This window comes from Aplidium turbinatum, chromosome 1 (assembly GCF_918807975.1).
Source record: "Aplidium turbinatum chromosome 1, kaAplTurb1.1, whole genome shotgun sequence".
Classification (NCBI taxonomy): domain Eukaryota; kingdom Metazoa; phylum Chordata; class Ascidiacea; order Aplousobranchia; family Polyclinidae; genus Aplidium; species Aplidium turbinatum.
Window position 1 is genome coordinate 58,300,221 of NC_137472.1, and position 21,876 is coordinate 58,322,096.

General features: G+C 36.8%; 1 protein-coding gene across 2 annotated transcripts; it reads right to left on the bottom strand.

Annotated features, from left to right (window-relative positions):
• Window positions 1–2,109: 2,109 nt before the first annotated feature.
• Window positions 2,110–20,845, bottom strand: LOC145776904 (techylectin-5A-like). Of its 2 annotated transcripts, none has more exons than XM_082588126.1 (6): window positions 20,144–20,845; window positions 8,883–8,995; window positions 5,810–5,927; window positions 4,404–4,603; window positions 3,539–3,603; window positions 2,110–2,500 (listed from the first exon to the last, which is right to left on the bottom strand). In XM_082588126.1, exons 5-6 carry the CDS (start codon window positions 3,567–3,569, stop codon window positions 2,262–2,264), a joined length of 270 nt encoding a protein of 89 aa, XP_082444252.1. In that variant the 5' UTR covers window positions 3,570–3,603; window positions 4,404–4,603; window positions 5,810–5,927; window positions 8,883–8,995; window positions 20,144–20,845; the 3' UTR covers window positions 2,110–2,261. The 2 variants fall into 2 exon arrangements, with proteins under 2 accessions (XP_082444252.1, XP_082444260.1); XM_082588134.1 differs by lacking the exon at window positions 20,144–20,845 and adding an exon at window positions 18,274–18,367.
• Between the last annotated feature and the right edge of the window lie 1,031 nt (window positions 20,846–21,876).

The following is a 21,876-nucleotide window of genomic DNA, read 5'->3' on the forward strand; positions in this document are numbered from 1 at the left end:
GGCTGCCGAGAAACATAGTGATATCTTTGTTATTTTTTAAGGCACGGTTTTAAAATTTGGGATTCAGTTTTAAAAATTATTTACGCTGAGCATATCTGAAAATTAAAACTATGTAAATTTTAGAACTGCTCATATACACTAAAATGTTGATGTGACTTATGACTGTAATTGTAGCTTGAGCTTACACATTGTTTTTTGGTAGAGTAATAAAAAGCATGCATTGCAATGTTGTGATTCAATTTTTTTTACATAATTTTACATACAGCCAATTCCCTTCACGCTGTGAAACAGTTAGGAGGGCCAAATTAATTACTTTCATCCAGATGGTGGGAAAATTTTGAACAATAGAATATGAAATATTTCAGAGGATGTACTGAGAAATGCCTTATATCTCTCGATTTATAACCTTCATTCGCTCAAAATTTCAGCTCAATAGAGGTGAATAAAAGTTAGGAAAAGTCAAAAAATCTCGTAGTCGCAGCCTCAGTGGTTTTAGACATACAACTGTTGATCCAAAAAAGTTGAATTGACAGCCCCCCAACCTTCAAAGGGTTATGCAAGTCTAATAAAAATACAGCAAAAAGTTTCTATGATTGCAATAGGCCTAATTGGACAGCAGTAAGCAGCAGGAAGCTAGTCATTAAAGTTGAGTGCAGATAATGGTACAGTGGTAGCCCTAGGCTAGGCTTCTGTTATGTTTGGTGCTAGGACAGGAGTTCCCAACGCAACAATCTGTTCATATGTGCCAAAGAAAAGCACATCAATTGTGTTTCTGTCATCCATGCACATGATCGGAAAATTCTAAGCAACACAATCAAGCAAACTACATTACGTCATTTATACATTGATAAGTAAGCGATTTAGAAACTCTGATAACTTTGGACGGCAATAACTCTTGGACTGTTACACTGGATGGGAATATTCTGCAGTCGGTTATTTTGCGATGCGGATTATTATGAAAATTTTGAACAAAAATATGTAAGGTCATTTCGAAGTGTAAATCTAGGTGCTTTCTGCATTCTGAGAATTTTGTGCGTTTCCTTTCGAATGGCAAATGAAATAATTTGAAACTCAAAACGAAATTCTTAACAAAAAATATTTCGAAACGAAACAAGATGAAGAATTTTGAGTTGAAACGAAACAAAATATTTTAAAACATTGAAAATTTTTCGAACAGTCCATAGCCTATTTGTAGCACCATCGCAAACATATAGGCGACGTCAGTAGAAAATAGGAACCCAAAAGTAAATTTCGGTTTGCGCCCGATCTGGTGCTCTTCAAGCACTAATAAGAAATATAAGAAATATTCCTAAGTTTGTTCTTTTGCAATTGCATTTTGGAGTTCCCTAGTCATTTGTTCTTTTGATTAATTAGAATGCCTGTTCTTTAGCATTATCTCGCTAATAAATAAAACTAAGTCTAATTACTGAAATGTCAACCACTGATAAATAACTTTAATATTGAACGAATGTGTGGTTTGTGGTCCAAACGCTACATTGGTTAACACAACTTAACCAAACGTGTTTCATTTTATTGCTGAGAGTTTTCGAAAAAGCGTAAGAATTTGCATGAAGTCCAACTTCAATTCGGTAAAAATACTTTCAAACAACCTTATAGCTTACTACTGTAAACAAATTACTTTTCTTTCTTGGCTGCATAGCTACAACACGCTGTTCAAGCTTGTATCGCATAAACTCGCTCACCAACAAAAATTAAAATTTCATATACAAAACTCCTGAAAAGAAGTTAATTAATAGCCTACAGCAACTTTAAGTCATCAAAATTTCCTAACCCCGATAAAGTTTTGAACCATGTCGACCTATAGCCATGGAATGAGATGGGATGGAACGGAATAGATAAAATGGAAGGAAGACATTGGGATGGAAGATGGAAATTGTCAAGGATGGAAAGAAATGGAAAATTTAGATGACTTTGACTATTCGACTTTGAGCGTTGTCCAAACAGCAATAACCTACTGATGGTCCTAAATTTTAAACTTGCAGCCAATCAGAGTCATGAGATCTCATTTGCTTGATATTGCTTTGACGTCGCAATGAAAATATATACACTTGCAACAGACAGCAGATGACTATGATTGTAGTTTAATTTATTGTTTTGGACGGCCAAGACGAAATTACATTTTGCAAGCCAATGGATGATTACGAGTTTTGTAAAACAAGTTTTTGTTCAACTTTTATTGCATGTCACTATTTTAACGATAACACATTTACGCAAAATGGATGATAGAGGTCGTGCAAGTTTTATTTTTTCCTCAGTTTCATGTCAATTTGTTTGAGAGAGTAATAATATCCTTTCCAAGGCTCCCATTCTATTCCATCTGCATATGACTCGTGTGGTCCTCCCAAGTACAATCCATTGGGATTGGCTGCATGACAAGCTGCATACCACCAACCACCTTTGAATGTTTTGGAACAACTATCCGGCAATGTGTCCTGATCGCAATCCTTCGCACTGAATCGAGCTGAACGCAAAGCTTGTCCTGCAAATCATGCCAAGGTAAAATTCTGTTGAGGAGTTTATTTTGCTGTATCACTTGTCTTTAGAAATAGAAAGCGAGACTGGAATGATGGAAACAAAAGTGCACAAAAAAGGAAGACATACTCCAACACAATCTATCTACATAAACGTGAAAGTATGCAGCAACAAGAAGAATAAACAACACTCAAGCAGAAGTTAACAACAAATATGATGAATTGTTGATAGTCAAGATAAAAGTAAAGTAAAAATAGAAGGAATTCATAAAAAAACACACGATGAAAGTTGAGGAACACCTGGAGTAATTGCTATTGCTATTGATGGTTACAATGAAGGTAAGGCAAAGAAGAAAAAAAAAATTTAAAAAGCAAAAAAAAAACGCTTAATTGAAACAATAAGAAGAACTTAGCATCAATGAATCTGGCACATATTTTGGCAAAAGACAAAAACGAAAAAGAAATATGAAGGTTTTTAATTGTATAATGAAATAAATGACAGTATTTATGGTGAAATGAAAAAGCACGTGACATAGGCTGCTAACTTCTCTAAAATCATAAAGCTAGCCTGATGTCACATGAGTGCTTATTTTTTTAAAAACGCTTATTTGTTACGTTTTCCCATAACGAGCAAAAGCAGTAATTTAACCCATAAACAAGTACAGTACTAATGGAAGCTTATTGCTGTATTAACCAAATGTATCTATACTTAGGATATCCAAAGTATCTCAACAGATGTTTCATAAAAAAATCGTAGTCTACAATAAAAAGCTAAATCAAGCTAAGTTAATGTACTAGTGATAAAATTGTTAGGTGTTTTGTTTAAGATCGTCGCAGGCAGGCCTACGCTATAGATCCCATACGCTAATGGATAAGGATGTGTGGAAGAGATATCAGTTGAAGATCATTGAGATTCTGAGGATTAAGATATTGGAAAGTATTAGATTTGAGGAATTATTCCCCAAAAAAATAACTCCCGAAAAATATGCTTAAATATCTTAATTCACCCAAATCACAATTTCCCAATTTCTCGAATGCAACTCTACCTGCATTCCCACTGTATCCTCCAAAAGTCATTGTATAATCTGTTCCAGCTCCAACCACAAAGTCACTGAAACATAAAAAAAAACATAGAAATCTAAGATGTAAATTTCACGGGTCAGTTGACGAAGGACACCGCGCACATACAAAATTATTTTCCAACAGATCTGTGAACGTAAGTTCAATACCTTGTCGGGTCATATCAAAAGCTCATCTGTGTGATCACGTGCCCTTCGTCGCCAATGCCCCATTTCAGCAAATGCCAACGCCTCACAACTTGTGATGGAGTGCACAGAACGAGAGACCGTGAATCAGACAAGTCCGTCCTCAAGGAAATGACGGACCTCTGAAAGGTCCCAACACCTATCGAGGGAAATATCTCTGATGAGTTTACCCCAGAAGAATTTGCCTCCGCCCTTCAGCACCTAAAGACAGGCAATCACCGGGCCTTGACCACCTATGCCCGGAACTAATACTCCAAGCTGCCCCCACTATGAGGTCCTGGTTAAAAGACTTCCTTTCCTGCTGCTTGAGTCACCTGCGCATCCCAAGAATATGGAGAAGAGCCCTAGTGGTTGCAGTCCTAAAGCCGAAGAAGCCCCCAGGGGATCCGAAGAGCTACTGTCCCATCTCTCTGCTCTGTATCCCCTTCAAGATACTCGAGAGACTTATCTACGCCCGTGTCAAACCGATAATAGACCCTCAGCTCCCTCGGGAACAAGACGGCTTTCGACACGGAAGATCAACCGTAGACCAGGTCACTCTGATGACCCAAGACATCGAGGACAGCTTCTTGGCAAAAAAGAAGGCTGGCGCCGTGTTTGTCGATCTCACGGCTGCCTACGACACTGTATGGCACAGCGGCCTTACCTGCAAACTACTCCGTCTCCTTCCTGACAGGCACATGGTCCATATGTGAGCTCCTAGTTAGAGGTAAGCCCCGGGGGAGCGGTTAACACGGCCCTGTCCTCACCCAACCAGAATTCCGATTCCAATCTCCCGAACCCTTTGACGTAATCTGCAAAATTCCTATAGAAATCCTCTCAACCATCAATTCTCCTCTGGAATACCTGAAAATTTGTTTACCTTGAAATCCTAAGATGGCAAGTTTTTTAAACGCACTCAACAACGAAAACTATGTAAGGTGTATCTGGAAAATATTGCAATCCAATCTCAAAATCATAATTTACAGCAACCCGATGTTCTGACCAATGTTTGAAACCAAACAACGAGTTATATCGACCTGAACCAGAATCAAAATTAAACTAAAATAGCAAACCAGTGTTTTTTAACCTTTTTTGAGTCATAGAGCACTTTATGCATAAAGAATCTTTCTGAACACTAAACGAAATTGTATAATCATACAACAAAATAAACAACACAACAACAATTTATTCACTCAGCGATATCTGGGCCTGTTTGGATGAACACAAAGTTGATATTACGACAGGAATTGCAGAAACACACGAGGCAAACTAATAAATTTCTTTCGAAACACCTGACAAGGCTTTACGGCACACTAGAGTTTATGGAATGTCGGTTGAATATCACTGCAGTAGACGAATCCATTTATATCCAACCACATAAAGTTGTCAAATTTTGTACGACCGAAAGCAGATTCCAGTGTTGCCACTGACCCATATAAGTTGCGCGCTGTCACAAATGTTGCCACAGCATCATTTTGTTTTACTTGACCATCAACTCAACACTGTCATCAAGCGGCAATAGTGCTTTGCTGCGTATTTACCGAACCATGTACAAATGGGATATTTTTGACGTAACTAAGCAACAAGATGCAAACAAAAATTTAACAAACTTTCAAGTAGAGTTTGGTTATATATTTAGTATAGATATAGCATAGTTTATAGATCGTTTTAGAATGGATACAAGAAAACAACCCTAGTGTGTAGGCTACTGTAAATTAGCTTTGATTGATGAAGATATGCTTGCATAAAAAAAGTTGGTTGGTTGGTTTTTGAATCTTTATCCTCGGACTGACAAACCCTTGATAGGTTATTCCTGGTAGTTTCGTATACTTGCAGAGGCTTTTGACACAGGACCGATTACCAAGATTAACAGAGTGAAATTTCCGATTGTTGAAGTCTGGTTGCGGGGAATTATTCCATTCATTTGGTGCCGCTGAATGGAAAGTCGTTAGAATGCGTTGCTCAAGCGCACACCCCGAGAGTCGAACCGACGCCGCTCGATCTTTGACGCTTCTTCGTTCACGAAGTCTAATTGAGCTATTGGAGCACAAAAGTATTTCTGTCACTCACCATCCATCCACCACCATCAGTTTCCATGTCACAGTAAATTCTTAAACGGGTCATCACTCTCGTTGATTCCATCGTCGGAAAAAAAATCCGATCGAGCATGTTTGTGGAAACAATGCATCTACAAAATTTCAAATATTTCAATAGTTATCTGGTAATAAAATCATACTTTTTGGTAGAAGACATCCTTCAATGAGTTCTAACATGAAATTAAAAATCATTCAATGAGTTTTTCGTGTCCCACCACATCACTGTACTGTGCATATTAAAAATAAGTTACGATTTTGCGATTTCGAAACGTTGCAGTATATTTTTAGAAATTGCCTACATCGTCGTCGTCGTCGTGTGAGCCTCTGGGGCCGAAGGTCTATCCTTTTACCACCCTAGATTCACGATGTTTCCGGACTACACTGGAAGGCTACTAGAGAGCAGCCAGTCTTTGGTTTCATCATCCATGACACGCAGACCTTCCACTCCGTTAGGTGGCTTGAAGATGGAACAGTCGTTGATGATGTGGTCTGCGGTCTGTTCCTCGGCACCACATTCACAAGAGGAGGAAGAGGCCATTCCCCATTGGTGCATGGTTGAGCGGAAAACCCCGACGCCCGTACGGAGACGGTTGAGGCGCACCCATGCCTGTCTTGGTAGTGTCAGGCCGATGGGGCGCGTGTTGGCGTCGGGGATGAACGAATAGAGTCTGGTGGCGCTTGACTTCTATTCAGAACTCCAGTTATGGTTCGCCCAAGTAGCCGCAGAGATGTCTTGTACATCAGCTTCGTTGATGAGAAGTTGAGCGGCTGGCACGAATGGATGTCTTGATTTCAGTCGACGGGGTGCTCGCTTGGGAGAGCAGAGATCTTGTTGTGGAGAAGGTGGTTAGGCTCCAGTGCCCGTCGACCGAGGGACAGAGTGGCTTCTTCGCGACGAAGCTCAGCAGGTTGGATGCCAGCGAGAATGGGGAGATTGTCCAATGGTGTGGGACGCAGACATCCGGTCACTGTGCGCAGGGCGCTGTTTATGGCAGTGTCGATGTTATGGCAATGAGCACTGCGGCACCAGACAGGTGCGACAGTACTCTGCTGAAGATTAGACAACTGCTAAGGCTGCTATTCGCAAAGTATCAGCCCTCGCCCCCCAGCTAGAGCCTGCCAGGCCTACATGCCTACATGCTTGGCTATGAAACAAACGTGAGTTTATATATTTGAATATATGGTTAATGTCTAGTAAACTAAAAAAAAGTATACAAATGTAAACAGTGGTGTACACAAGATTTTCTCAAGGAGGGAAACATTCAAAAAAATTTTCGAAGTAAAACTAAAACTAATTGAAAAAATGCCCATTTGCTAATAATAACCAGTGAGTCATATTGTGTAAGATTAGCCTACCATATTCAGCTTGCATTGACGATAACTTTTTTAGTTTGCAGCAACTAGTTTACTCATTCAGATAGATTTTGTATTCACAACATAAAAAAAATGTAACATTACACTGTTGACTTGACGTCGCATGTAATGTTTTACGTAGACGACGTAGTTAGCTTACTCAATTCAGTGAACCACTCGTATTGAGGGTGCGTTCAGTGGCGTGTACAGGATTTCTTACTGGGAGAAGGGAGCGTTTGGTATAATTTGACAATTTTTTTTATTAAGAGTAGCCTAATGCTGCTTTACAGTATGGTCTGACCAAAGTTTAATTTATTATGGTACCGTACTTTAAACAGGGATGGCGGTGGGATGGCGCAACGGATAAGGCGTTGGCTTTCCAATTATGCAAACCTGGTTCGACTCCCGGCTTCAGCTGGTGTTGAAAAACACCGCTCACCTCTACCCAGGGTGTAATAAATTGGGTGGGCGTAGTTGCTGAAGTAAAGGCGGCCGAGAGAAAGGAACTGGCCACCCTACTCTCCTTAGTGCCGAAGGCTTAGTACAATGAGAACCTTATCTTCTCATACCCGACACTTGAATCAAGTATGGGACCCCCCTTTACCTTACTTTAAACAAAAATTATCGCAGTCTGAACATATGTACTATAACAAAAAAAGGCCTACCCTACAGGGTTGTGTGAGCATCATTTCATCGTCTCTCTCCCCAAATTTTAGTGATGGGCCTCTACTTTTTAGTAAGCCTCTACTTTTTAGTAAAAAACATCAGACTGACTCCACAATCCGTTGGGACTCTATCTTTGACTACATAACAATGCAAAGGGCCGTGGAGTTTAACTAAAAAAAACTAAATGATTTTACAGGGCAGTTTTTAGAGGGTAATTGCCTAATTGGGCAATGAAAAAGGTCGTTTCTAAAACATGTAATTGCATCACTCTTGAAATACAAAAAAGAAAAACTAGAGAAAAGAATGACGCAGAGTTTGTCTTAAAAAAAAATTAGACGTTGGGTTGAATGAAGAACAGCCTACTTAAACAAAGCAGTCACAAAAAAAATTGACGAATAAAGTTTCCTTTCGTATGCAAGCCCCCCCCCCCCTCTCCCCTCTTCAAAGGTTTTTGAATTATAAAAGATTATCTCGATTGCAAAAGTAGGCCTATTACGCTGGATAATCCTTGTCAACGCTTTTGGATGCCATTATTGAACATCTTCGTCGTTTCATGAGCATTTAATGTTAAACAAGTCTTATGCTATCAACCGTTGAAACACATTATCCAAGAGAGCGAGAGCGTAGTAGGCTAATATTATTTCTGTAAATTCCACAATTAGGCGATTAATAAGAGGCGATTAATACGGCCCTGCTACACAATAACACTCTTGAACAATAACATATTTACACTATACAAGACAACAACACTAAAAAATCAATATTTTGCCCCTTGCGTAAGCCACTGAATGTAAAACGTTTGTTTTTTTGTTTCAAATAATTTTCAAAAGAATCTTATTTTTAAGCAAATTACAAAATTTAAATTAAACAAATCACAACAGTAAGTCCCAATAGCGCAAAAATACTTGGCGCTGGGAACAATGTTTTCTTTTGCAAACAATTACATCATAGCAAAGAAGAAAATAAATTAAACTTTGCAATTTTTTAAATGAGGATAACGCATAATTTTTTGTTGCATTATGACCTACATTTAAAGTCTTCTAGATCTCGACAGCTGCATTTTTCTGCAGGGTAAATCTTAGCCTGGCAGCTTAAAATCAAGATCACAAGGAGAAGAATCGTTACAACTGTCATGATTAATCTGCAAAAATAACATTGGTTAAAAATCTGTAGTTTTTTGCTCATCATCAATAAGCTTATGAAGCCATAGTTCGTCCTGTGCATTAGAACTTTTCGCTAAGATCAAAGTTTTTAAAGTATCTACCAAAGCCATAACTTTTATAGAAATTGTGAAATCAAACTGAAGCTTTATATTTTAAATAACACCTAAACAAGATTGTTATCGTCAAAAATTTAACTACTTTTACACAGAAAATAGAACTGACATGCCAATTTCAGTAAATATCACTCGCAAAAGAAAAAGCATCAGGGATTTATTGAACTATGAACTTGTGCTTGATAAATAAATCTAACGAGTCAACTACACCACTTGGACGGTGATACAAGGACTACTTTGATTCTCATTATAAGATACCTACTGGCGTCTTCACATAGTAGCATCTACTGTGAAATCTCTCTTTCGCAACCGCAAATTTATATCAAAATATCTTTCGCTTTGTAGGCCTACAGGAAGTTTCTTGTATTCTATTCCTGACTATGCCGCCAGGAACTTGTTTTCTTGCTGCTGTCAATTTGGATATCCGGCTGCTACTGGAAATGAATTTTGTCTAATAAAATTTTCTTCATCCGCTGCTGCTGGGAATGATTAATAAAGTTTCCATCACTCTACAACATGATGTTGTTATACATAGTGATTCGAATATTTTAATACCATACGATTTAAGTAATGACTCTCAGGGCGTGTGAGAATCATTCGCCCCTCCTCGAAATCTACAATTGGACCCCTATGTCTTTTGATGGTCATAGATTTACAAGTCATAAAGTGAAGCTTTGTGAGGTCATGGGTTTATTGTTCGCTACATCCGGGTAATAAAACTTTGGTACAGAATGAAAACCTTCAGTCCTTTACAATTTACAACTTATGTTCGTTTATGGCTTTATATTGCTGCGGCATTGTTTGCTAATAAGCTGATATAGTTGAGTCTTATAATAAATTGTTGCGTTATATTAAAAAGAATTCAAACCACCAGCAACCAATTTATTGGAAATTACTAGATTATAGTTTATTGGCAAATCCGTTACTTTTTATCGTTTACAGCTTGAACGTTTGCAACAATGCTGCTGACCTAAGTAGGTTTGTAAATAACTAATGCTGTTCTTTGAAATGCTCAAAAGTCAACATAAACTTCAATTTATTTTAATGTTGTCTTTTAACTCATAAAATTGCTATCTTAAAAAACTTAAAAACTATGTTAGAATTCGTATTGTGGTTTAAGGGCCACATGCTATGCTCTTCGTACTAAAATATGAATATTCGTGATTCGGCAATTTGGTATACTATACTCTTCGTACTAACATATGAATATTCGTGATTCGGCAATTTGGTATACTATGCTCTTCGTACTAACATATGAATATTCGTGATTCGGCAATTTGGTATGCTATGCTCTTCGTACTAACATATGAATATTCGTGATTCGGCAACTTGGTACACTATGCTCTTCGTACTAACATATGAATATTCATAATTCGGCAATTTGGTATACTACTATGCTCTTCGTACTAACATATGAATATTCGTGATTCGGCAATTTGGTATACTATGCTTTTCGTACTAACATATGAATATTCGTGATTCAGCAATTTGGTATACTATGCTTTTCGTACTAACATATGAATATTCGTGATTCGGCAATTTGGTATACTATGCTCTTCGTACTAACACATGAATATTCGTGATTCGGCAATTTGGTATACTATGCTCTTCGTACTAACATATGAATATTCGTGATTCGGCAATTTGGTATACTATGGTATTCGTTACGAACAAAACTTACGAATATTTGTACAAAGATATTTTTTTTTTACAAATAGCTTGTTTCGTTCGTGAAAAATCGTTTTGTTTGTAAGAAAATTGATTTGTTCATAAGAACATATTTGTGTTCGTACAAAGACTTTTTTGGACAAACAGTGAACATTTAAAAAGTGAAATAATTATTTAATCTGTGATCCATTTCGAAGCCCTAGCTATGCGAAAATATAGTAAGAAGGCGTGCTTCCCTCAAACGCTTAAGTAGCCCTGTACTGCGAAAATCACAACAACAAAAAATACTCATTTTGTTTCATTGGTCCCATATCCCCCCTAATATTAAAACGGAAACTTCTTTGACTAAAGCACACGTAATATGTCAGAAAGCCATAGCAGCATCGATGGTATATGCAACTTGTCGTTGTTCTACCAATTAAGTCATAAGTCCTCAATCTAACACGTCACAGCTGATCCAGATTCTTCTTCTCATTGAAGATTTTTCTTCTTCCTCAAAATTGATTCTTCCTATCAGCATCTTGGCATAATATTGTGATATACGTTTGTGCTTCGGCAAGTTCTGCCGCAACATCTTCCGATACTAGGTTGGCAATTCAAGAGAACTGGTTTTATCTTAAACAAAGAGTTTGAAGGTTGTTGTATCAAATCCTGGCATTATACGCATTGTTCTTTGATATGTTGCGCAAATTAATCTCGGTATAAACCAGGGGTTCTTAACCGGGGGTAAATTTACCCCCTGGGGTAAATTTCACCTACCGAGGGGGTAAATTTACAGAATCATAAATTAAAGCAAACTTCATTTTTTCAGTTATTAAAAAAGTGGTAGTGTTGCACTCGATATTGATTCAAATTTATGCTTAATGTAAGTTTTCGTCTTTTCCTTTTGTTTCCACGCAAGTAAACTACCAGTTTCATTTCAGCAGCGTATGTGTGCTACATTTTTACTGTACAGAACCTAATGAGGACTTCGACCACAAAGTGGATTGCAACTCTGCTAAGATTGCAACTTCCTTTATTGGGCAATAAAGTGCATTGTTTTCGCAATGGGGAAAACGTGGCATAGCTCCATTTGTCTCATAGTCATAGAAGTATGACTATGAGACAAATGGAGCTACGCCACGTTTTCCCCATTGCGAAAACAATGCACTTTATTGCCCAATAAAGGAAGTTGCAATCTTAGCAGAGTTGCAATCCACTTTGTGGTCGAAGTCCTCATTAGGTTCTGTACAGTAAAAATGTAGCACACATACGCTGCTGAAATGAAACTGGTAGTTTACTTGCGTGGAAACAAAAGGAAAAGACGAAAACTTACATTAAGCATAAATTTGAATCAATATCGAGTGCAACACTACCACTTTTTTAATAACTGAAAAAATGAAGTTTGCTTTAATTTATGATTCTGTAAATTTACCCCCTCGGTAGGTGAAATTTACCCCAGGGGGTAAATTTACCCCCGGTTAAGAACCCCTGGTTTATACCGAGATTAATTTGCGCAACATATCAAAGAACAATGCGTATAATGCCAGGATTTGATACAACAACCTTCAAACTCTTTGTTTAAGATAAAACCAGTTCTCTTGAATTGCCAACCTAGTATCGGAAGATGTTGCGGCAGAACTTGCCGAAGCACAAACGTATATCACAATATTATGCCAAGATGCTGATAGGAAGAATCAATTTTGAGGAAGAAGAAAAATCTTCAATGAGAAGAAGAATCTGGATCAGCTGTGACGTGTTAGATTGAGGACTTATTATGACTTAATTGGTAGAACAACGACAAGTTGCATATACCATCGATGCTGCTATGGCTTTCTGACATATTACGTGTGCTTTAGTCAAAGAAGTTTCCGTTTTAATATTAGGGGGGATATGGGACCAATGAAACAAAATGAGTATTTTTTGTTGTTGTGATTTTCGCAGTACAGGGCTACTTAAGCGTTTGAGGGAAGCACGCCTTCTTACTATATTTTCGCATAGCTAGGGCTTCGAAATGGATCACAGATTAAATAATTATTTCACTTTTTAAATGTTCACTGTTTGTCCAAAAAAGTCTTTGTACGAACACAAATATGTTCTTATGAACAAATCAATTTTCTTACAAACAAAACGATTTTTCACGAACGAAACAAGCTATTTGTAAAAAAAAATATCTTTGTACAAATATTCGTAAGTTTTGTTCGTAACGAATACCATAGTATACCAAATTGCCGAATCACGAATATTCATATGTTAGTACGAAGAGCATAGTATACCAAATTGCCGAATCACGAATATTCATGTGTTAGTACGAAGAGCATAGTATACCAAATTGCCGAATCACGAATATTCATATGTTAGTACGAAAAGCATAGTATACCAAATTGCTGAATCACGAATATTCATATGTTAGTACGAAAAGCATAGTATACCAAATTGCCGAATCACGAATATTCATATGTTAGTACGAAGAGCATAGTAGTATACCAAATTGCCGAATTATGAATATTCATATGTTAGTACGAAGAGCATAGTGTACCAAGTTGCCGAATCACGAATATTCATATGTTAGTACGAAGAGCATAGCATACCAAATTGCCGAATCACGAATATTCATATGTTAGTACGAAGAGCATAGTATACCAAATTGCCGAATCACGAATATTCATATGTTAGTACGAAGAGTATAGTATACCAAATTGCCGAATCACGAATATTCATATTTTAGTACGAAGAGCATAGCATGTGGCCCTTAAACCACAATACGAATTCTAACATAGTTTTTAAGTTTTTTAAGATAGCAATTTTATGAGTTAAAAGACAACATTAAAATAAATTGAAGTTTATGTTGACTTTTGAGCATTTCAAAGAACAGCATTAGTTATTTACAAACCTACTTAGGTCAGCAGCATTGTTGCAAACGTTCAAGCTGTAAACGATAAAAAGTAACGGATTTGCCAATAAACTATAATCTAGTAATTTCCAATAAATTGGTTGCTGGTGGTTTGAATTCTTTTTAATATAACGCAACAATTTATTATAAGACTCAACTATATCAGCTTATTAGCAAACAATGCCGCAGCAATATAAAGCCATAAACGAACATAAGTTGTAAATTGTAAAGGACTGAAGGTTTTCATTCTGTACCAAAGTTTTATTACCCGGATGTAGCGAACAATAAACCCATGACCTCACAAAGCTTCACTTTATGACTTGTAAATCTATGACCATCAAAAGACATAGGGGTCCAATTGTAGATTTCGAGGAGGGGCGAATGATTCTCACACGCCCTGAGAGTCATTACTTAAATCGTATGGTATTAAAATATTCGAATCACTATGTATAACAACATCATGTTGTAGAGTGATGGAAACTTTATTAATCATTCCCAGCAGCAGCGGATGAAGAAAATTTTATTAGACAAAATTCATTTCCAGTAGCAGCCGGATATCCAAATTGACAGCAGCAAGAAAACAAGTTCCTGGCGGCATAGTCAGGAATAGAATACAAGAAACTTCCTGTAGGCCTACAAAGCGAAAGATATTTTGATATAAATTTGCGGTTTTTATGTTTTGATATAAATCAGTCGGTTTGTTTTATGAGATAAACTGAGTTTTGTCAAGAATTTTCGTATTGCTTCTTGTTATAAGTTAGAAACAAAATGTATTCGCCATAGAAAACTATGTAAAATGACATCTTTTTCAACATGGTTTATCGTATGCTCTCTGATAATTTCAAAGAAACTCAGATGTAATTAAAAGATTAATCAAAGCAGCTCAAAACTCGAGTTTGCAAACAAAAGGTGGAATCATTACGGTTGAATGCTTTACAACAAAACCAACTCATGAGATATCTGCGTCGCAGTTCCACGCACGGCGGCGCTCAGTAAACCTATTAATCCGTATAATTTGAAAACAAAAGGGCTAGCTAGTAGCAGGCTAAAATACCAGAGTATGTTATGAAAATCATGTCATATCTCTAAAACTATAGACAATAGCAACGTCATTTAAATCGAAATAAATTCTTGAATAATTTTTAGGAAAAGTCAAAAATTTCAAAGGTGTGGATTGCGTAGTTCTTTAGTAATATTGCTTTGAAAAGTACCAAATCCCACCCGACCCCCCCGTCACAGGACAAACGGTTATAGGCTGTGGGCCGAGTCTGAAAATTCGTTAGTTGAGTTGCACCCCCCCTGTAGACAATACTTTCTTGATATCGTTCGATAGAGTAATTTTTACTGAGTCCAAAACAAAAAAGTTCAAGCAAAAACCTGTGTTCGCTAAAAAGATATTAGGCTTGGAAGATATTAAAAATGACGCGGATGAATACACTTACAGGCACTACTTCTATGTGACGCTTCATGATTCAGCGCAAGCGATTGGCTGGCAACACCTCGATTACACCCACTTGTCGTGCATTTAACGCATCGGTGCGCACATAACCTAGCAACGATCAAAGCTAAGTCAGGACTGCATGAAAGTTGGTTTGGTAGCAGTAGTTTCGCATTTTTCTTGCCTGTTGCAATGTAGAATACTTAAACACAACATAAAAAAGAAGAAAAATAAACCTATCTTTCTATTTGTCTTCTTCTCTAAACAGATGGAAAAGTGATTGTATTTCAACACCAAACTGTCTATTTCTGGGCTATATATTTTTTGACTAGATTAACCTTGCATTCCAACCGTTTTGCTCCTGACCTTGGTATCTTTGTTCAACAACCTTCCTTGTTTCATGACCTTTATAAAATAACTTTGAATTCTTTGTTCGCTTTTTAATAGGATTGGTTTCTTCATTTAAACGTTAAAACTATACCACAAGCCCACTACTATATATATGTGGCCTTGTTCATATACTGTAGTGCCTACATCTAAGTCAGTGAAAATGGCAATTAGCCTACCCCTTGGGGTCATCAAAAACCTTAGAAAATGTGCTTTCCTACTTTGCACTCAGCATAAAGAGCACTGAAAATGCCTGCATTGTATACCACTGAGCAATGCATATTTGTGATAAATATACAGTAGGCTACAGGCGTATGAGACCTCAAAGATCACTACCGTATCACTTGTGATGGACTAAATTCTCTGATTGATAGGCTATAGTTTAATAGCTGTTTATTTTCTCCTTTTATAAAATATTATTAGGCTAATACAAAAAAACTGAATTCATTCAATTTTATTTGTTACCAGCGAATCAAAAAGATAGAATTTTTGCATGTTGGCAGTTTTCTGTATAATTGTTTATAGGCTATGCACAAATAATGAAAAAAGCAGATGCTACAAATTTGGTAGAAGCAAATAAAATAGCACTAACAGACAATTAATTTTTTGTAATGACAATGTTGACAATAATAAACCACCATTGACAATCTATGGTGGTTTATCAACAAATCTATAGGCCTGCAAGTGCAATGGCAGTTATTCACAACAATAAATCATTTTCAGCAAACAAATGCTCTTCCATTAATCTGTCTAATGATGGAAATTACAATTTTCTATATTAACATGTTTGTGTGACACACGTATGGAATAATGTCAGTTAATATTACACTTTTGTCAAAACAATTCTTAATGCCTAAGAACACATAGTATAACATGATATGCAATATGTGTGTTCTTACCAATAAATTCCTTTTAAGGGTGATTGTAATGAAATGCACAGCCAAAGTAATCATAAAAACACCTGACTTCAGAATAATTCATTTTAAGAGTGATTATAATAAAATGCATAGTCAAAGACTAACCATAAAAACCCATAACTTCAGAACAATTGAAGGGTATTATATAATTTCTTTTAATATACCAATGAAATAGGCTATAAGCAAAAGTTTGCATGTATACTTTTGGAATATTGTATCATACTAGAGTAGGTGGATATAGTGCATTAATTCTGATATAGTATATGTCCATGACAGTACAATGACTATTGACTATGTAGTTCAAACTCTTTATCATGGACTTTGCATTGATGAAGTAGAAAGTGCAAGACTTCAAATTTCAACAGCAGAATAATCACCACGAGTCCGATAAGACCACAAACATATCTGCAAAACAAATCAAATTGTGATCAATGAAGATACACATAAATGCAGTTTTTATGCTCATAGCAAAATGTGACTGAGAGACATAGCCTATTTTATTTTTTTTTTATTTATTTATTTGCATCAGACTCAAGATATAAACCTCTGTATAGGAATATTACTTTATTTTGTCTACAAAGTACAATGGACAAGCCAAAACAGTGTTCGGTGATGGCAATTGTATCAGGCACACTTTGTTTTTATGCAGTACATATATGATCAAGATATGCATTAAAGGAATGAGATCATCCTCGTATGAGGTTCTGGGGCCGAGGGTCCATCCTAAAACAAACTAATGTAAACTAGGTTGTATAATAGGAACGGTATAGTAGTAATCTACAAACACATTGCTCACTCAACTAGTTGACAATTAATTTGGACTAGGCCTATTTCAATGTATGAGGTGAAATGTGCCATGTAGGCCTACACTAAGAGAAGTTTGGACATCAGCAAATTTTCAAAATTCTATTAAAAGCCAACACAGCACTATACAACCTTCAACAAATCAATCATTAAAATCTCTTTGTGGCCATGATAAAGATAGCATGATTAAAACAAAGCTTTAATTTGAAATCAAAATTTGTGACACAATTAACTTCTACAAAAGTCCAATTTTGATAAACTTGGTAAAATATAAAGTGTGTGTCTTAATACAAAATTTACACTATTAGGCCTTAAAGTGTACGAAATGTCATCAAAGCAAGGTAAACTTTTATGGGGGGCAAGCATCCCAGACCCCCTCCCACTATGTTTCATTAGCTTCATACTTTAAAATAACATTTAGGTAGTAGGAACTTGATAGTCAACTAGTCATTTTACTCACCTTCTGGTAGCCTCTCATAAGCAATAAGAATGGTGATCACTGGTTGGTTGGTTTTACTTCATAACTTTCATCATAAGTTTTACTTCATACTTAACTGTAACTTCATAATCATAGATTTTTTTATGTGTAACAATCTATCGAACATAAAGTTCAAAACGGTAGCCTAAATCATGAAGAATGCAAAATAAATTAAGTTTGATCAAGAAAAACACTACTGCAGTCCTGACTTCGCTTTGATCGTTGCTAGGTTATGTGCGCACCGATGCGTTAAATGCACGACAAGTGGGTGTAATCGAGGTGTTGCCAACCAATCGCTTGCGCCGAATCATGAAGCGTCAAATAAAAGTAGTGCCTGTAAGTGTGTTCATCCGCGTCATTTTTAATATCTTCCAAGCCTAATATCTTTTTAGCGAACACAGGTTTTTGCTTGAACTTTTTTGTTTTGGACTCAGTAAAAATTACTCTATCGAACGATATCAAGAAAGTATTGTCTACAGGGGGGGTGCAACTCAATTGCATTTTTAAAGCGAAAAATCGAGGTCGGCCCACAGCCTAAAGTACATAAAATTGAACTTGCAACTAGGCCAAAATGATCACTTAGTGTTGTTGAAGTGTGGGCGACGTCCTGCCATAGAATCGTTGTACCACGCAATAACTGCTTTATCGGGATTGTAATCCGGTATTGTGCGACCATATAACGACACTACTAAATTGTTTCAACTGCTCGCTGTTCAGTAAATTGTTACAACTGCATACCACCACCAGGGTTGCCAACCTTTAAAAATATTTCCCGCCCAAACTGATCACTGAACCCGCCCAAAACCAGCCCAAACGCTTTTTTGACGTCATAGTAAAGTTAAACTTCCAAAATAATTTTGACAGACTCAATTCAATCATATACTTATGTCTAACATATCTAGATCTTATAATTTACGTTGAAATTAGCATGTAGGCTACCTGCAAAAAAAGAACAATCAATGTGTAAAAATTGAGAGATAATTACAGTGCAAACAAAATAACAAATATGTAACTTTACTAAACACAGGTCAGCACAGCAGTCACAGTATGTCCAATTTTGACCAATTACACATTACCTACACGTTTATGATCATACATATTCACGCCAAACTTATCTAACAATTTCAGAGATTATTTTGCCCACTTTCTCATGGTAAACAATGCCTTGCTATGAACACAACAGCGTTAAGTAAAGTTTTGAAGGCCTACTGAACTTTTATGTAAACTTTCTTAATGAAAATAGAAAAATAATAAAACATTTAATTTATGCATCTCAATAGCACAAAATAAACTTGCCTTCTTTATGAGACCAATCTAATGGCTGACATGACAGCACTAGGGCAGCAACTTACAGCATTCTATACAACCTACCTCAACCTAACCACAGTACGGTGCATTTGAATCTCGACTACATTCTCTCCTTTTGATAAGTTTTAGCAATCTCACGTTGTTTTGAGACACATTATTCAAACCAGCCCAAAAAACCGCAACCCGCAACCTTCAAAAAAATCCCGCAACTCAGGACGAAAACCAGCCCAATTGGGCGTGAAAACCGCAATGTTGGCAACACTGACCACCACCTTTCATAAAACCCGACCATGTATACCATTATGATGTCACCATTGAGGGTGTGAAGTCACTAACCCATAGCGGGAACATTTCTAAATAAGAAGACAAGTGTTTTCCATTCCGATGTCAACTAACCTACCCATTAAGGCGATGTGAAAATCAAAAAATTTAAAAAAATCAAAAATCGAATTATCACACAGGGTGACTATTGCTATGTAGAGTATTTCTGTAAAATTTCACGCAAAAATATTCAGTAACCTTAAACATGTAGCCGATTTTGTCTTTGGCATTTGTTGCCAGCACAGAGTTGCCAGGTACAAATTTTTTGAAGAAAAAACTTTGTTTATCTTTTTTAAATTGTAAAAATTTCCAACTTTAACAACCACAACAACAATTAGATATGATGCGACTGCTAGTTGCCCTTTTAGGTAAAGGCTGGCGGTGTACGGTAAGATATTAAACAATCACCTGGCAACCCTATTTTTGCTTGGTCAGCAAAAACTGATGATATTAAAGCCTTTTTCGCTTCTATGGCAGGAGTTGGAATGCACTGTGCATAAGATGACACTTTGGTTTTGTTGTAATAATATGTATTACATAATCACACAACGCACTGCATATTCGATTGCTTTCGCCGATTTACATTTGTTTTTTGACAGACATAGTAACTGCAACTCTCCAATGGTAGCTTACACATCAACCAACCAACTTTATATGTGCTTGTAAAACGTGCACAAACGAATGAAGAATAAAAACAATGAACAAAAAACAGTGATGAATATCAAAACATTATACTGCAGCCAATGAAAGAAAGTCAGATTTCGTGTCTGCTTTCGGCAAGACCCTACGCGAAGCAATTCTCGCCCGAATGAAACCATACCGTCGTTGATCGCCAGCAACACTTCCACAGTCGTTAGTGACTTCCCAAATGATGCGCTGCACAGCCTGAGTATGGGCAGGAAAATGAGGGCATTCAAACTTTGTGTTTATCAAACCCTTTAGTTCATGAATTTTCAAGTGTGAAGTAAGGATAGACTCAGTAAGCGTGGCATGGTCCCAATCAAAGAGAACAGTGAGTTGGCATCCAAATTTAATTTTGGTTGGGTAAAAGTGCAGACAGAAACATCACAAGAGTTACTGCTTTGCGAATATTTTCTAACATGTTCACAGAAAAAGATCGCAGAGCAGGATCATCACTGGATACCGGGGCATTGTCACATTCAGATGTACCAGGTGCAGCTGGTTCGAAAGGAGAGTCAATTTCTTCATCAATTGCTGCAGAACACTGCTCTTTTTTTCCAGTTCTCTTCCTCTATCACTTGTGACTTCTTTGCTGCAGCGAAATCATCTCCTCGCTGTTGTTTGAGGTTCTTGAAAAACAAGTTTTTTGTGTGAATGATAAATATACAGAACACAAAATAATCCATGTAAATCAGTTCAGTTTGTTTTTATTTCTGACTATCACAACGAAAAACAATATATGCCAAACATAACAAATAATACTCTTTCGGACAAATGGCAGTAAAAATCAGTGATAGTCAAGAAAAATCTTCTCGCCACAGCACGACTAGCTTTAGTGAAAGCACAAGCTGCCTGCCTTTACAGACATAGAAATCAGAACATCTGAATCACTTTCCCACGAGGAAATGCTTTAGGAAAGCGAAAAATCCTTAATCCACCTACTATCTAGAGTTGGTTACACTACATCTGCAATGGTGAAGTGGGGTTGTAGAATTGGCAGTAACCCATTCTCCTTCACATATGGCTCCATTCAACAAATGTTGTTAGAAGAGCCATGTCAATGACAACAACTGACCAACCCTAGTTTTACCCCACGATAACGTTGGGAGAGGAGAAACCTCAATTGTTTTAGGAATGCGATCTTCATTTGAAAAGAGAATAGTTAGCTTTTTTCCAGATTCCTGAAAAATTAATTCCTTATGAGTGCTCTGTCTCTGCAAACATGCAATTAATAATTTCAACACATCAAGGTTTTGAAAAGTGTCTGCTAGTTGGTTATTGTAGCCTACGTGTACTGTTCATTCATGCAAGCTATATGTTAGTATTTTTAACAACTACCCTTCATCCATACGAAGATATACGAGTTGGTCTATGTTTTATGTCACTACCAAGCTTAATTAAAACCAGTCAGAGAAAAAGTTGCAGTAATAAAGTACTTGAGTATATCACCTTTAACAAAGTACAGAATGCAAGAACATATCGTAGTGTTGGTAAATCAGCAGTGGGAAGCTCCTTGGAGGGTCCAATGACAGAAGAGCTTTCCATGCTTCTTACTCTCTTTTTAGAACTTTTAGGCATGATTTGACAGTTAACAATGCTACCCACAACAAGGTCAGCTTTATGAACTAAAGATAATATGTTAAGAGAATAGAGATTAATGTATTTTATGAAAAATAAACATAGCCCACTTACAGTACACAGAACTAAGAATTTAAGTGCTGAAAACTTAGTTGTCTGAGCCTTCCGTAATACTATGAACTTTATTAGTGTCATTCTCAAAGCTACATATAAAAAATGCAGAACCACAAACAGCAACCTCACATGAATAAGCAGTTCTTATTCCAGAAGACCTGATAATTACAGACACTGCCT